Source organism: Amphiura filiformis, chromosome 15 (assembly GCF_039555335.1).
Source record: "Amphiura filiformis chromosome 15, Afil_fr2py, whole genome shotgun sequence".
In the NCBI taxonomy this organism is placed as follows: Eukaryota; Metazoa; Echinodermata; class Ophiuroidea; order Amphilepidida; family Amphiuridae; genus Amphiura; species Amphiura filiformis.
In genome coordinates this window covers 58,057,373-58,072,556 of record NC_092642.1, presented here as the reverse complement: position 1 = coordinate 58,072,556, position 15,184 = coordinate 58,057,373, and the positions used below count along the sequence as shown (strand labels likewise).

Here is a 15,184-nt window from a genome sequence, read left to right as displayed (position 1 = left end):
ATGCGTTATTACAACGATATTATGTTGTGATCCCAAAGATTTTGAAGAGTAAACACGTCTTTTATTTTTGCTACAGTTGTGTTCGGTACCGCCAGACTGCATCTAATTGGTTTCATATTTGTCGCGTATTTTATATGTTTTTGTTGTTGATGTTGTTTTTGATCACCTTCAAGATCTTAATCTTCAGAAAAGACATCAGGAAGAATTCAAAATAGACCAGTACTATTATATTTCTTAATTTTATTTACACAGAGCTACAAAAGAAATCGTTTTGTTTACAAAATATAATTCGTGGCTCTAAATATGATACAATAATCTAGGTATCATTGTAAAATAGATGGTATGTAATCGTACCTTACATCCCGAGCAGTTTGTGTGAGCTTTTATAAATTCTATCAAAAATACCAACGATAATTTTTATTTGCCTGAGTGTTTCATGTGTTTAACACAGAAGAAACTAATGAAAGAATTAGGGTAAATATTAAACAACTTGCGTACAAATGGAACTCCATATCTTTTAATAAATATATTAACGAAAGTTTTACTGAAGGTATGTAATAATGCTTTACACATGGTAGTAAATATTTAGCATCCTTATTATAAAGTTACTTTAAAATGTCCCGAGTTCCACTATAAATTCCACCCATTGACCCTTACAAAATAACAGCCCTCCCTATTTATATAATATAGAGGTGGATGTTACTAGTTTTGGTATGCCAGAGGTGGGTGTTAGTTTTGGTAAGGTATTCTACAAAATAATAGAAAATAACAACTGTCAACGCAGTAGTAAATTATGTAATCATAGTAACGGAATTCTTGCTTTCACTTAATTAAATACTATTTTCTGCAATTTACAAATATATACATATATCGTGAAAATATAACAGAAACGCACATTACCAATGAATTAGGTAACAAGTATATTATCCTTGTTTATATAAGTCTGAAAAGTTTTCTTCTTGATGAATTGTGTGCTGGTTAACCAACAAACAATGAAAAATATAGTGAATACAATTCATCTAACTAAAAGTATTATATCTTTTGATGGTGGTATGTTATAATGAATATATTAATACTGATAATGAAGCAAACCGTTTTCTAGTTACAAACACATCATCTTTGCTTCTAAATACTAAAATACAGTAAGCCAAAAAATTATGGTACCAGTTGTGTTCACCCCTGTATAGCCTATATAAAGAGAAATGTGTCAAAATTAAAACCAGCAGCCAATACCCGTACTCTTTAGCTCTGATGTATAAGACCTCATTTGTTGAAATTGGTTGAAAATTAAAGAAACGGTGGTCTAAAACCTAGTAAAGAAACGAAATCAAAAGTTGCACTTTTGTGTTCTAATCAATGAAAGCACGACGCTAATTTTAATGTGTTTATCAATGGAAGCACGGCGCTGGTTCTCTTGTTCGTGAACGCATTGTGTGCAAATCAATAGGGCACACAATGTAGCAAACTGCAACTTTTACATTGGCATCTTCCTTGGGTTTTTGGATCGTCATATCTTTATTTCTTGAACAATTTCAAAAAATGAGGTCTTAAATTCGAGCTAAAAGATTCAGCTATTAGCTGCTGGTTCCAATTATGACAAATCTGTCTTTGTTTAGGATACGCAAGGGGTGAACATAACTGGTACCTTAATTTTTTTCCTTACTGTAGATACATCAACTAAAGTGTACAACCAGGGATATGAGACAACAACGGCTTGATGTGTTTATTTCTTACCACAACCTATTCAGCATCGAAGTGGTTACGTAATTCTCTTGGTTACCGGATCACGCTACTTTGGTATGCCTTCGAGTGCCATATACTTTATGTGGTGATCATATCGATCGTGGTTCATTACTCTAGCGCGTGATCCCGTTGACATAGTAACATTACGTAACTTCGATACTGAATAGGAACATATTAGGGATTTTGCGTTAGACACATCATTTTAATGTTGTGTCTAACGCAAAATCCCTAATATGTTCCTTTAAAAAGCGTATCGGAGTATAGTAGTTACCTGTTTAAATTGATCGAATCTTGTGAATATTAATGACCTCTGGTGAAAATTTGCTGAGGTTGATTTGAGGCGGGCTTGACGAAGAATTGAATTATCACAGTTACACTTTTGTAGGTCTTGTGCTTCTTGAGTTATGATGTAAAAAGTGTCTGCACGAAACATCTTCATAAAACGACACATATTTCAAAAAACACAATACATTAATTAATTTTTGAAAGGCCATGTTTTGTGTTCCCGTACCCATTCAAACCTTCAAGGTGTAAGTTTCATCAATCCTCTAATCTAGACAATGAAAATTTATTTTGTTGGAGTTGAACGAGCATGACTGCTCTTCAATACACGCCTTCAGGTTGATGTTGTTTGTTGTTTTTTGCAACATTATTTTGTAGTAGATCTTCTCTCATCCTGTTGTAGTTACAAGTGTTGCCTCGTCTGATACCACCATGTTTTGTTCTAATGGAACTGAAATATAAAGAACAGAAATAAAAAAATAACAAGTGTTATTAACATGACTATTTTGCATTGTGAGCAATTACTACAAGACACGACTGTACATTATAACCATGATAACAGAAACTCATGTAAGTTGGACGTTAGCTAGTTTTGTCCGGCAGATGTTTTAGTCAAAAACACTCCCAGAAAATTATGTTGGCTTTGTTATATGCCATTTATCATATGATCAAGCAACACATCACGTGCGGAAAGGAATTTGTTGACCAAGAACAATAACATTAAGTGTGTTTCAATGATTTCTGCGTCTGTATCAGTAAAACACACCTTAAGCATGTGAAGGCCATAATTCGTCGGCCGTATCACATACTGGCGTATTTGCAAAATACGCATTTCGAGAAAATTGAACTTGAAAATCTAGCGATTTTCATTTGCTGCATAATGTTGATTAAAATATTATTGTCGATTAAAACCAGGTTAACAGTAATGTAAATATACCATATTTTCCTTATAATTCACTTATCAATATCAGAGCATAACTTATTCTGCAAACAAATCAATAATAAATAAAATACGTCATTATGTGAAAAGGACTAATGTCAATTTCGCCGTTCAAATGACAAATACGTCGCGCAAATACGTCAGTATGTGATACAGTTGCACACATACGTCAGTATGTGAAAAGGATATAACAGCAATTTTGCCGTGCAATGACAGAGTCGCGCAAATACGTATGTGAAACGGCAAATTCTTCAAATTGCAGATACGATATACTGGGCTTGCTCAGTATAGGTGATCGGTAAATACGTCGTTATGTGATACAGACATTTCAAGGTTTTATAAATACGACATATTTAAATTAATTAATATCTTACTAATTAAGCGACTTTGAGGCATGGTTTTTGGTGAATATATAGAGTAGAACATAACAAACTAATGTACCAATTTTCTCAAAAATGTTAAAAATGTCGAATACGTCAGTATGTGATACGGCCGACGAATTTACGGGTTTAGCGAAACACGAATTTTGGTCACCACGATACTACTAAACGTTATAATTTTCGCATATTGACGGAGAACTTATCCCATGTATTGTATTGTATTGCATTGTATTGTATTGTATTGTATTGATTACAGAGGGCCACGTAGCATCCACGCAGCGAGCCGTATATGCCCTATTACAGCCCCCTTATCGGGGTCATGGTACTACTTACCCCTTGGAAGTGGTCTAGGTCTGGTAAAGAAGCCACTGTCATCGAACTCAATCACACCATCTTTTGTTTTTTCTTCCTTGGACATTTCTCTTTTATTCTTCCTCTGATTGTATTAAAAGCAATAAAGACAAAATTGAGATTTTCGCAGTTAATGACCTATTTCAACGTAAACACATTATTTAGTATGTCTTTTTAATTTTTCACAATTTGTTCACTGTGTTGTCTTTTATTCAGAACTTGTCACAAAGACATTCAACTCCCCAGTAAACACAAACATGTTCTTTTATTCAAAACGTTTTGATAACATTTAAATGTCGGGGTATATAAAGGTCATGAATACGTTTTTTAAAACGTTATTCTAAAATATTTTGGGCAAACATTTTTGCAAAATATTTTGTCAACACCTAGTTAACATTATGTCAGAATGTTTTGCATCACGTTTTCAAAAATGTTTTTTAAATGTTATTAAAACGTTTTTATACCTATATGTTTCCTGTAAAACATGTGTTTGCTGGTTATTTGTGGACGACATTCCGGGACGACATTTCACTATGACACGACGCATCGAGACTCTTCCATATGATTTTAAACATCAGAATGACGATGGGGCTGGACTTATGATGGGATAAAGGACTCAAAAGACGCGCCGTAATTTCGTAAATGTTAGTAAAGTGCACCCAGCTGCAGATTGTATAAATGACTTTATCCGTGAACAATCGTATCGTGTTCTTTCTTTTATGTTTCTTTTGCTCTAAAGGTACAAGCATATTAACTATAAAACTCACGTGAAATATGACTTCAAAGACAATTTTCAGCGCAACAAATATGCAAGGCACACACAACTCGACCTGTGTAAGAAAATGACAATATAAATATTAATTCAAATAATCCATAGTCATCATTAATAGTATTCAAATAAAATATATATGTTGTTCGACCTGGGAATAGACAACGGTGAAAGTGGATATTCAATTTGCAATCTGACATACCCCTGTACAGTGTACTTCGGTTATTTGCTTTAAAAGTTACCTTTTCAAAGTCTTGGTTAGCAGCGACGACGTAGCTTGCGACACCATCACGGCGTCTTCATTCAGTGTAGTGTTTACAATCCTCCGGTCACATGACCACCTGACTGAGGATTATAAACACTACACTGAATGAAGACGCCGTGATGGTGTCGCAAGCTACGTCGCTGCTAACCAAGACTCTGAAAAAGGTAACTTTTTAAGCAAATGTCAAGAATGACAGAGACCAATATCAGTATCCATGCTGCTACTTCAGTTATATCTATAAATGCGCTTTTATAAATACGCACGTGACACATGGGCACGACATATGTAGTTGTAGTTGTAAGTTGTTGGCTTTACCTAATATCTTCAACAACTGAGTGAGTATTTCAAATGTTAGTCACCCAAATGTCTATTTTATTTTCCATACTACCAAGACTACCTCTGTGGAAGACAAGCTAAATCTTCCACAGGGGAAGTGTAGATCACATGGAATAGCTCTCTGTGTTAGGCCTAGATGTTTCATAAATTTATTTCTGATGTCGAAGCGTAGTGAAATATTGGACGACATTTGACTTCGACCCATGCTCAATATGGTGAACATAAATATTGAAATGATACTCTCTTCATTACTCCATCAAATTATAATGAGAATTCGATTCAGATTTTAAAAAATCAAACTTTGGTCTATTTCAATGTATGAATGTCTCATTATAGAATTCGTCCAAATCAAAATTTCAATAACTATTGAAAGAGCATACGTGTTACTTACGAGTTGAATAGTTAAGGCTTGAACAGGTTTCTCACTGAATGCATAGAAGAATAAGGCCAGGCTGTGAACAAAATGAGAGGCGCTATGTAAATGATTGACCACTGAAAATTACGACTGCTCAGTGCCAGAAGTGGGTAAGTGCAATAGCAGCCCTGTCAACATTTGGTATACACACAGTATATTCTCATATAAACGCATCCCAAAAAGAAAGTATCCAGTTTGATTTTGGTCCCTAAGTCAAAGATGTGGTCTTAAATCAAGACCTACCAAATGTATGTTACAGATCAATTTATTCCGCAGAGTTTGATACCTCATTTGTCCAAATCGATGCAGAATTGATGACACAATGACCTTTTGAATGCAATCACCTCAATTTCAAAAGTTGCAGTAAATTCCTATTGATTTGGTACTGCTACTCAATATCGACAGCGATAGATCAAGACTAGGGCGCATCAGAAGTCTCGCTTAGAGCATGGGCCGCATATGTCTGGCAATCATTGATGCAGCAGGAGGACATACCAGATATGGACTGTGAAGAGTGAACGGGAAAACATTGAGGAAGGAGTAAAAGAGTATTTGTATTGAATAAAACTCATGAAGTGGAGTCAAACAGCCTTAGACCGTCTCTGTTATTGTGCACCTTTTGTGAAGAATCTTGAAAGAAGCAGGAAAACAACATCAATAGGAATTACTGCAACTTTAAAAATTAAAGTGACTACATTAAAAAGATCACTGTGTCATTAATGCTGCATCGATTTGGACAAATGAGGTATCAAACTGTGCGGAATAAATTCATCTGTAACATACTTTTAGTAGGACTTGATTTAAGACCACATCTTTGACTTATGGGCCAAAATCAAACTGGATACTTTCTTTTTGGGATGCGTTTACTTGGGAGCTACACATGACAGCTATTGCACTTACCCACTTCTGGCACTGAGCAGTCAATAAGTATAATGTTCTACCTTTTGAAAATCATAACAATCAATAATGACATTAACATCTATCATGTCTTTGGCAAGTATTATGCACAATGAAACATAGATCTGGTTTATCGATGAAAAACACCGGTTTCCACCTGGTTTGAAACTTGCTTTGTAAGGCCGAGAAACGTTGAAAAGTTTTTCAAAAAATATTCTTTTCAACTCGATAAACTTAGTTTCTTGCTTCGACAAGAAACCTTGTTTCTCACCTATACTAGAAACCACGTTTCTCTCTTATTGTGCATACATGCCATACACCGCGTATTGTGATCTAATATCCGGAATGAGGCGTTATACTTTGGAATCACACATATCAGTTGTAGACACGTCAAATATAGGGTAGCAACGAGTAATAAGGATTGAGGTAATGATAGAATGCTGTGTGATTGGTTAGTATGGAACATGTAACAAGGGTAATTTATAAATTATGTGGTGTCTTTGTAAAGGGGAATAAGACTATTAAGACTTTCACTAGTAAAGAATATATTCTTAGTGAATTCTGTTATAAGTGAGTTTGCAGGTACTCATAACATCTCTGTTGTTCTTGCATTTGCTTCCGCGGACTATCTTTATCGGAGGTACTACTAGTACATACTCAACATGGTCAATATGTTCCTTATGATAATCAGTTTTGCTAAATAAACATCTCAAAAAAAAAAAAAAGTAACTAACCCCCTTATATAATGACCATTATTCAGACACTGGTGATTGTATTACAAATCTGTAAAATGCGTTGGAAGCAGATTTTATTTCTGCACATTTTGACACCTCATTTGCAGCAATTGACTAAATATTGACGTCACAGCGTACATTTATATCAATGTAACCCAAGATTTGAAAGTTGCAGTAAATTGTATTGATTTTGTATTCAGTGTAATGGAAGGAAATCTGTGTAATGATATCAGAGTGTTTTTGTATTGGTAAAATTTTGTATGTAAGTGCAACTTTCAAATCTGGACCTCACTACATTAAATTACATGACCGGTGTTTTAATGTTTCTGGGCAATCGTATCAAATGAGGTGTCAAAATGGGCAGAAATAAATTCTGCTTCCAACGCATTTTACAGATTTGTAATAAAATAGCCCATTTCTGAATAATAGCCAATATTTAAGGAGGGTTAGTTACTTTTTTGAGATGTTTAGATGATAATACACCTACCTGACAGTGGGATACACCATAAGGAGACAGAAAGCTCTGGTGACGTGAAGACCTCGATATCTGAAATTCATGTGTTTATGCCTGCAATGACAAAAAAATATTAAAGTTTAGATTTTGGACATGGTGGAGATCAAATTCCAAATTCTGCCAATTTGGAGTGACACAAACTTACCAGGTAAATCACGTGACCCTATCAATGCAATAAGTGATCAAAACACAAGAGACCCAGCAAACACAAAACGTTTTCAACATTATTCGCAAAAGGTTATAAAATGTTGCCAGAAAGCGTTTAAAAGTCGGGTTAAAAAATATTGTAGTATTATTTCTTAGAAAACGTTTTAAAATGTTTTCATGACCTTTTTAAAAGCCGACATTTAATGTTATTAAAACTTTTTTACCAGAACCCAAAATATATCCTGTTTGAAAACGTTTTATGTTTTCTTGGGACGTAGGAAATCAAGCTTCAATTTAAGAAGCGATGGTTCGGAAAGCTAAATTCGAATGGTCGGCAGCAGGTTACCTCATTATTTTGAGTGTCACATAACACAAGCTATGTAAACTCCTCAACAAAAGTTAGGTAAGTTTTTTCAAGCATCTATATCTCTGATCTCAGATTATTTGTGACATGTTCATATCGTGTTGCATATCAATGAATAGCTACTTTATTCCCCTTTACAATGACACCACGTTTTGAAACCATCAACTTTTTTTCACGTCTGAGTACACGTATTGTCAATGTAGTAGGGTCTCAAACAGAAGGTGCCAAATTGACCATTATTCTGTGCAGCAAGCTGCAATTCCATATTTTCACAATCTGGGACCTAATACAATCCTCCAAGGTGACAAAGTTCGCCCCCACTAGGGTAGTCAACGACTACCTACAGAATATGGGAGTAGAGAGAATGGAATGGCCTGCCATCAAACCAGACCTCAACCCAATTTAACACCAATTTTGAGAGCTGGTGAGCAGCATGAGGAGAAGGTGCCTGGCTGTTGTGGCTGTGTATGGTTTTCTATACCCGATATTGAGGTTAGCGACTAATGTTGTTTGAGCACAGAATAATGGTCAATCTGGCACATTCTGTTTGAAATCCCACTACATTCATAAGATGTGTACTCAGCCGTGAAAATTTGAAAAGGTGATTGTTTCAAATGTGGTGTCATTGTAAAAGGGTATAAAGTAGCTATCCATTGATATGCAACACGATATGAATATGTCACAAATAATTTGAGATAATTATAGACGCTTAAAAAAACTTTCCAACGTTTTTTTAAAGAGTTTAAATTGAAGAGTTTCATTTAGTATGCAGCAAAAATTAACATGATTAATACAGCCTGTACTCAAATGATTGTTCTTCATCTGCTCTCCGCCAGTTTTTGGTATGTTTGATATGCCTGCATCTTCCAAACACACAACTTGAAATGACCAGACATTTAAATATAAAGTCGTGTCAGTTCAAGTGGATCCAATGGCGGGTATGGAAGAGACGCGTTTTTCAAAAGCATCAACAAACTGACGAAGAACAGTCATATTTTGATACAGCCTTATCATCCATTTGCCGTTTGCACTGTCAAGGGAGAAGGAATCGTTACATAATCATAATTATAAGATTCTCACCTCTTCCAGTGTCCTCCTAACCATGCCATGACTTGGCAAAGAGTCGCGCAGAATAAGATGGCACAGTGAATTTGTATCGCCGTGTGTTCATTCCTATTCCACGTCTAAAAGATACAGAGAAATGAACAAGTCAAAACATATGTTTAGTTTTGATTTTTATAGCATGCGTATGTTCAATAAAACAACATGCTGCATGACCATGCTGTGAACTACATTGTTTTGTTGCTGCTTCGACCAACAATACATCGTATACCCTTAACAGCACTTGTGCCTGGATCTCGTATCAGACTCAAAGGATTCAACATACCACATGCAAACTAAATTCACTTGTAGTACCAAGTCTTAGTACAAATGAATTCAGTCTAAGCCATGCATTAAGACTAAACACACCGTGCTGAAAAATCGGGGGAGGAGGAGAATGAATGTTAAAACGTTTTGCTCACATGCCATTTCGTGCTGGGTTAGTGTATTATTTAGTGAGCAAGAATTTTGGTATGTTTATCTTACACTTTTGAAATTTATCAGTGTATGATCTGCCGGCTGCATCTTTATCTGAAATAAGACATTAATAACACATTATAACAAAGTTCACCAACGTTTTAATAACTAACTATGATATGTCTATATATGTGGTGTGATCAAGCAAAATCAGTCTTTAAGTATTAAATTTTCAGTTTCTTATAGGATTGCAAACAGCATTTACAAAGTTACATTTTGCAGAAAATCCCATTGAATTCGGACAACCAGTTCAAAAGATATGAGCAGTAAGAGTTTCAAGTCCGCAGGGTCATTAGTCTGAAGGAGTTAAAATTAGGGTTTGGGGTAATATAGGTTAGGATAAGGGTTAGCATTAGGATCAGGGTTTGTATTCAGGTTAGGTTGGGATTTGGGTCGGGTTAGGATTAGGATTGTGCTTAGGTTATGGGTTAAGTTATTTTGTTATGAGATTAATGACCCTTCGGTCTATCGACCTCGCCTGTAACCAGCCGGCCAGACCCGTCCCTATGAGCTCCTATGTACAGAACTTACATAAGGTGTAAATGACCAAAACTGCTTTACATAATGTTAAAATAGTAATACTATAGCTATACGCCCTCATTGTATAACATACACAATCATTCAAAAGGGGTGGTTTATCCCGCGCCCGGTGTTTGTCACTACGTGGATTATATAGAATCTATAAATCAAGACAATTATCATCATCATGATAATTTTACTTTCAAGATTTAACAGAACCGGTGATCCATGCATGGAATCGGTGATCCGGTCATCCGACCGGTTACTGGAACAGGTTATCCGCTTATCCGGACGGTAACTGGGACCGGTTATACGGTCACTGCCCGGTTGATCAATTCATATTCTTTGATTGAGTATAAAACTTGTAAAGTTTATACAATATTTGTGGACCTTAATCGGAATTGTCAAATGTTGATATAATACAAGAAATATGATATTCCGGAAAATGTCAAAAATACGAACCAGATGTGTTTCCTTATTTCAGCTTAACACATCTTGTTGATGATATATGAGAAAGCAAAGGCTATAGGTCTACAATTTGTAAATTTATGAGTAGTTATTTGGCATATCGTCAGCCTGCTACGCTAAATGCCTAAGTAATTTTTACATGTTTCTCATTTGCAATTTTGATTTTCCGAGTAATAAACCCATATTATTCATCAAATTTCCAGCCGCATTCTTCATAACGTGTGGAATACATCAAAAGAGATGAATTCCACAAGTTCATGACTTAGGCATTTAGCGTAGCAGGCTGACGATATATAGGGGGCTATATTCAAAGAGTAGGATGCGAATTTTGTCTCTACTTTTGACATTTTGTCGTGCATTTTCAAGGCTTGCCTTTTTAATTTCGGTACAATATAATGTTGCATATTGTTGCAAGGCTACAATATATGTTGCATACTGTTGCAAGGCTACAATATATGTTGCATATTGTTGCAAGGCTACAATATATGTTGCATATTGTTTGCAAGGCTACAATATATGTTGCAAGGCTACAATATATGTTGCATATTGTTGCAAGGCTACAATATATGTTGCATATTGTTGCAAGGCTACAATATATGTTGCATATTGTTGCAAGGCTACAATATATGTTGCATATTGTTTGCAAGGCTACAATATATGTTGCATATTGTTGCAAGGCTACAATATATGTTGCATATTGTTTGCAAGGCTACAATATATGTTGCATATTGTTTGCAAGGCTACAATATATGTTGCATATTGTTGCAAGGCTACAACATATGTTGCATATTGTTTGCAAGGCTACAATATATGTTGCATATTGTTGCAAGGCTACAATATATGTTGCATATTGTTTGCAAGGCTACAATATATGTTGCATATTGTTGCAAGGCTACAATATATGTTGCATATTGTTGCAAGGCTACAATATATGTTGCATATTGTTTGCAAGGCTACAATATATGTTGCATATTGTTGCAAGGCTACAATATATGTTGCATATTGTTGGCAACAATCGAAATATGAAATGTCAAAGATTTCATGGCGGTGGAACCTCACTTAGATATCGTGCTTTGTTTTGTTTCTTGTTTGTTTGGTATGTGTAAGTTTTTTTGTTTTTTCATACATAATACCCTACTCGACATTGCAATTTAGTATTAAGAATACTTACATCTATTGTATAGTGTGAAATCAACTCGTATCCAAATGGAATGATCGCTATACATAATAATGCCTGTAAAAAAATAAAATATTAGTTATGGACTGAGTACGGTATGATATCAATATTCGTCTTCGTAAAACATACTACGATGTGAACATGCTGTAGATATGACAGTTTCTTTCAAAAGCATCTCGCCAATGTCAGAATTAATTATTCTGGTCCGCGACGAAAATGCGTTCATGCCTAAAATTGACGGGTATAGCGTCATCTTTTTCCCGTCGTATTCTGGAACATTAAAGAAGCGTGTATTGTGGGCCTTTTTCGCATTTGGACAACGATACTCAACCTGGTCAGAAAACATTGCTATATGTGACGTGTCATGTCAAAAGGAGACACTTTTGGGCAGGATCATAAATGGAGAAATAGCCAAAAATCTGCCCGGGATGATTTTTTCACAATTTCGGTTTGTTGCGAATTTGTGATGTTATTAATGTTTAAAATATTGTCTGATAGTTTCAGACCGGAATATAACTGGCATCTTGTATTTTTTGAGACATTTTTCAAGGTAATTCCTATTCTCAACATTGTCAATGATATTTTTTAAGGCCCGATATCTCAATTTCCAATTTTATAATACCATAACTTACAAACTCAATATCTTTGCTTAGGAATGTCTGATTTCATTGGGGAAAACGGCGTTGTGGAGCAAAATATCTCTATATTTAAGATATGTAAAAACCTCAAAATTGATAACCTGCCCAAAAGTGTCTCCTTTTGACATGACACGTCACATATTATATATAGCCAGGTAATCAAAACTTGACGTCATAACGACCTTTGCTGCTTGATGGTTGAAAACAGAAGAAATAGACCGACCTACCAAAATACGTGTAGGACTATGCAAGAGAAAAAATTGTCATCTTTGCAGTAATTTGTGCAATTTTCTCTGGGAACCAAATAATTTCATACTTTCTCTACATCGTGTGAAAAATGATAATTATTTTTAAAGTATGTCACCCTGTTTATGGAACTTGCTTCTTCTGACCAAGTTTACCGTACTGATGATGACAGTCTGTTGTCAGTTATCTCAGCAATGAACCAACGATATCACTACGGACCACAATGGCTTCATCCCAATGGCATAGTTCAATAACCTCAATTAAACAATCATATTGCAAAATTTGACAAATTTGAAAGTTGTAGAGTATGAGTTTTAGTACCCAAATTTTCAAAGGTCATTCAATGAATGTACAAATGTATTGGGGTTAAAGAACTGTGCCCCTGATAGATGAGCATGTTGTGGATCCTAGTGTATGCCGTCTATCGCTTATTTTATTTTGAGGCGTAACCATTACGAACACATTTTCAAATTCAGATTCAGATTTTCGTGTAGACTGATTAACAAAAATTACATTACGGAACATTAATAATCCGCTTGTCATGCTTGTTGCAAAACATGTCGAAATATTTAATTATCCTAGGTTAAATCATTTATAATAATCATTCATAGTGGTCAGAAATGAATGCGGACTTACCATTTTATTGCACAGTAGCATTATTCTGTTGACTTTGTGAATGTGCTGTAGAGAAACAAAAAAGTATTAATCATAGAAGACAACAATATCACTATAAATGTCACAAAATGACGGTTTTATAGACAACGCGGATGTCAGTCAAAATGCTGACATAAAGAAAAACTACATAACTACTTCCCTTGTCAAAGTAGTATTGATATATTACAGTATTGAAATATTTTTACGAATAACTTGTTCTCTCGTTTCTCTTTCGTATTAATTCTCTTCACGCGGGTGTCGACTGCAGACGACATGTTTCAAATTTTTTTTTTTAATTCAAAAATTTTAGAAATGTAAATTTTCATGATCATATTTGGAATCAGTATGAAAGATGCATTAAAATGAGTACAAACAAGCCTAGTATTGGTTCAGTAGTTCTTAAGAGAGCTCTTGATATTTTGAGAAAATATTTCAAAACTTGAACTTTTTCCGTTGAAGCGCATGGCTAGCACGCAGAGCATTAAGTTAATTAATATTTAATATTTTTGTTTTGATTGTGATGAAATAGCCAAGCTATGAGCGAGATTATATGATCTGCTCATATAACTTTGGAAATACCCATATAACTATAAACAACCATTTTCTATCAAGGAAATCTGTCATAGTATTTAAGAATACAAAGCTTAAAGCCATCATTTGAAAGAAAAAAAAGATGTGGAGGTGAGAGTCTGACTTACCAGTTGTTGTAAGACTATCCATGTGCATTTACACCTAGGGCCTACATGTACTCATGTCACTCATGTCACTCATGAAACGACGATCCTCAATGTGTGGCTTTAATATTGTTATGAGAAATATCTATAGCCACTGTGTAAATGCACATGGATAGTCTTACAACAACTGGTCAGTCAGACTCTCATCTCCACATCCTCAATGTGTGCCTCAATATTGTTATGAGAAATATTAATAGCCACTGTACGACTTACATGGAACACCGAATAGTTGACGTACCACAACATTCCTGCAATGAATCAACAATCAATTGATACTTCTTTGTATTAATATTATCTGTTAAAGTTTAATGAAATTTTGTTGATGTTTGAACAAGTTCATTTGGATTGTTAGATTTCACTGTTGACATATTTCTTTTTATACAAATCCAATAAAAATGAAGATGTTAAACTCACATTTTAGTGACGTTTCACCACTACACTTATAGTGGTTTCATCAGACTGGCAACTCATCACATCTGACTGCTTCCTTTTATAGGCAACAGGAACTGCTATAGAGGGCGTGATGAGTTGGTCAAAGATGTTGTTGAGTGAGTAGGCCCCCTCGTCCTTGTTTAGAGTGTCTTTTCCTCAATTGGGAGGACTCAAAAGTCATCGATAGAGAAGCTGACAAGACCACCAGGTGGCTGAAAGAAGCCATTTGGATACGCCGAAAAGGAAAAGACACTTTGGATTTGTATAAAAACAAATATGTCAACAGTGAAAATGTGTTGATGTTGCTGTTTTGTTGTTGCTGCTATTAATGTTGCTGTTCTTCATTTTATTTTCTTCTTCTTCATTTTAATCTTGATCTTCATGTAACAGTTGATTTCAAAATATAAATTTGAGCAATTTTAAAGAAGAACATGATAAAATACAAACCTATTGTGACAAAGGTAGAAATATATGACAGAAACATCGGTCCTTGTTTTTGAATGACGTCCCAGAATTCTTCTTCGGTGGATGTTTGCTGGAATGGTTTGACAGCTCCTGCCCTATACAGAAAAAGGAACATTCGAAGGTTGAGAACCAGAAA

The 15,184-nt window shown here is 35.0% G+C and overlaps 1 protein-coding gene across 1 annotated transcript in view; it reads right to left on the bottom strand.

The window, feature by feature from the left end:
- Positions 1–220: 220 nt before the first annotated feature.
- LOC140171881 (endosomal/lysosomal proton channel TMEM175-like) overlaps positions 221–15,184 on the bottom strand; it is a 75,288-nt gene continuing 60,324 nt past the window's right edge. Inside the window, exons 12-22 of the mRNA XM_072195223.1 lie at positions 15,031–15,143; positions 14,365–14,399; positions 13,400–13,444; positions 11,874–11,936; positions 9,725–9,769; positions 9,218–9,321; positions 7,600–7,680; positions 5,458–5,518; positions 4,464–4,526; positions 3,679–3,781; positions 221–2,476 (exon numbers count right to left, since the gene is read on the bottom strand). Coding sequence (XP_072051324.1) covers positions 2,415–2,476; positions 3,679–3,781; positions 4,464–4,526; positions 5,458–5,518; positions 7,600–7,680; positions 9,218–9,321; positions 9,725–9,769; positions 11,874–11,936; positions 13,400–13,444; positions 14,365–14,399; positions 15,031–15,143 — 775 coding nt within the window. The 3' untranslated portion in view covers positions 221–2,414. The remainder of the gene's footprint in view (positions 2,477–3,678; positions 3,782–4,463; positions 4,527–5,457; positions 5,519–7,599; positions 7,681–9,217; positions 9,322–9,724; positions 9,770–11,873; positions 11,937–13,399; positions 13,445–14,364; positions 14,400–15,030; positions 15,144–15,184) is intronic.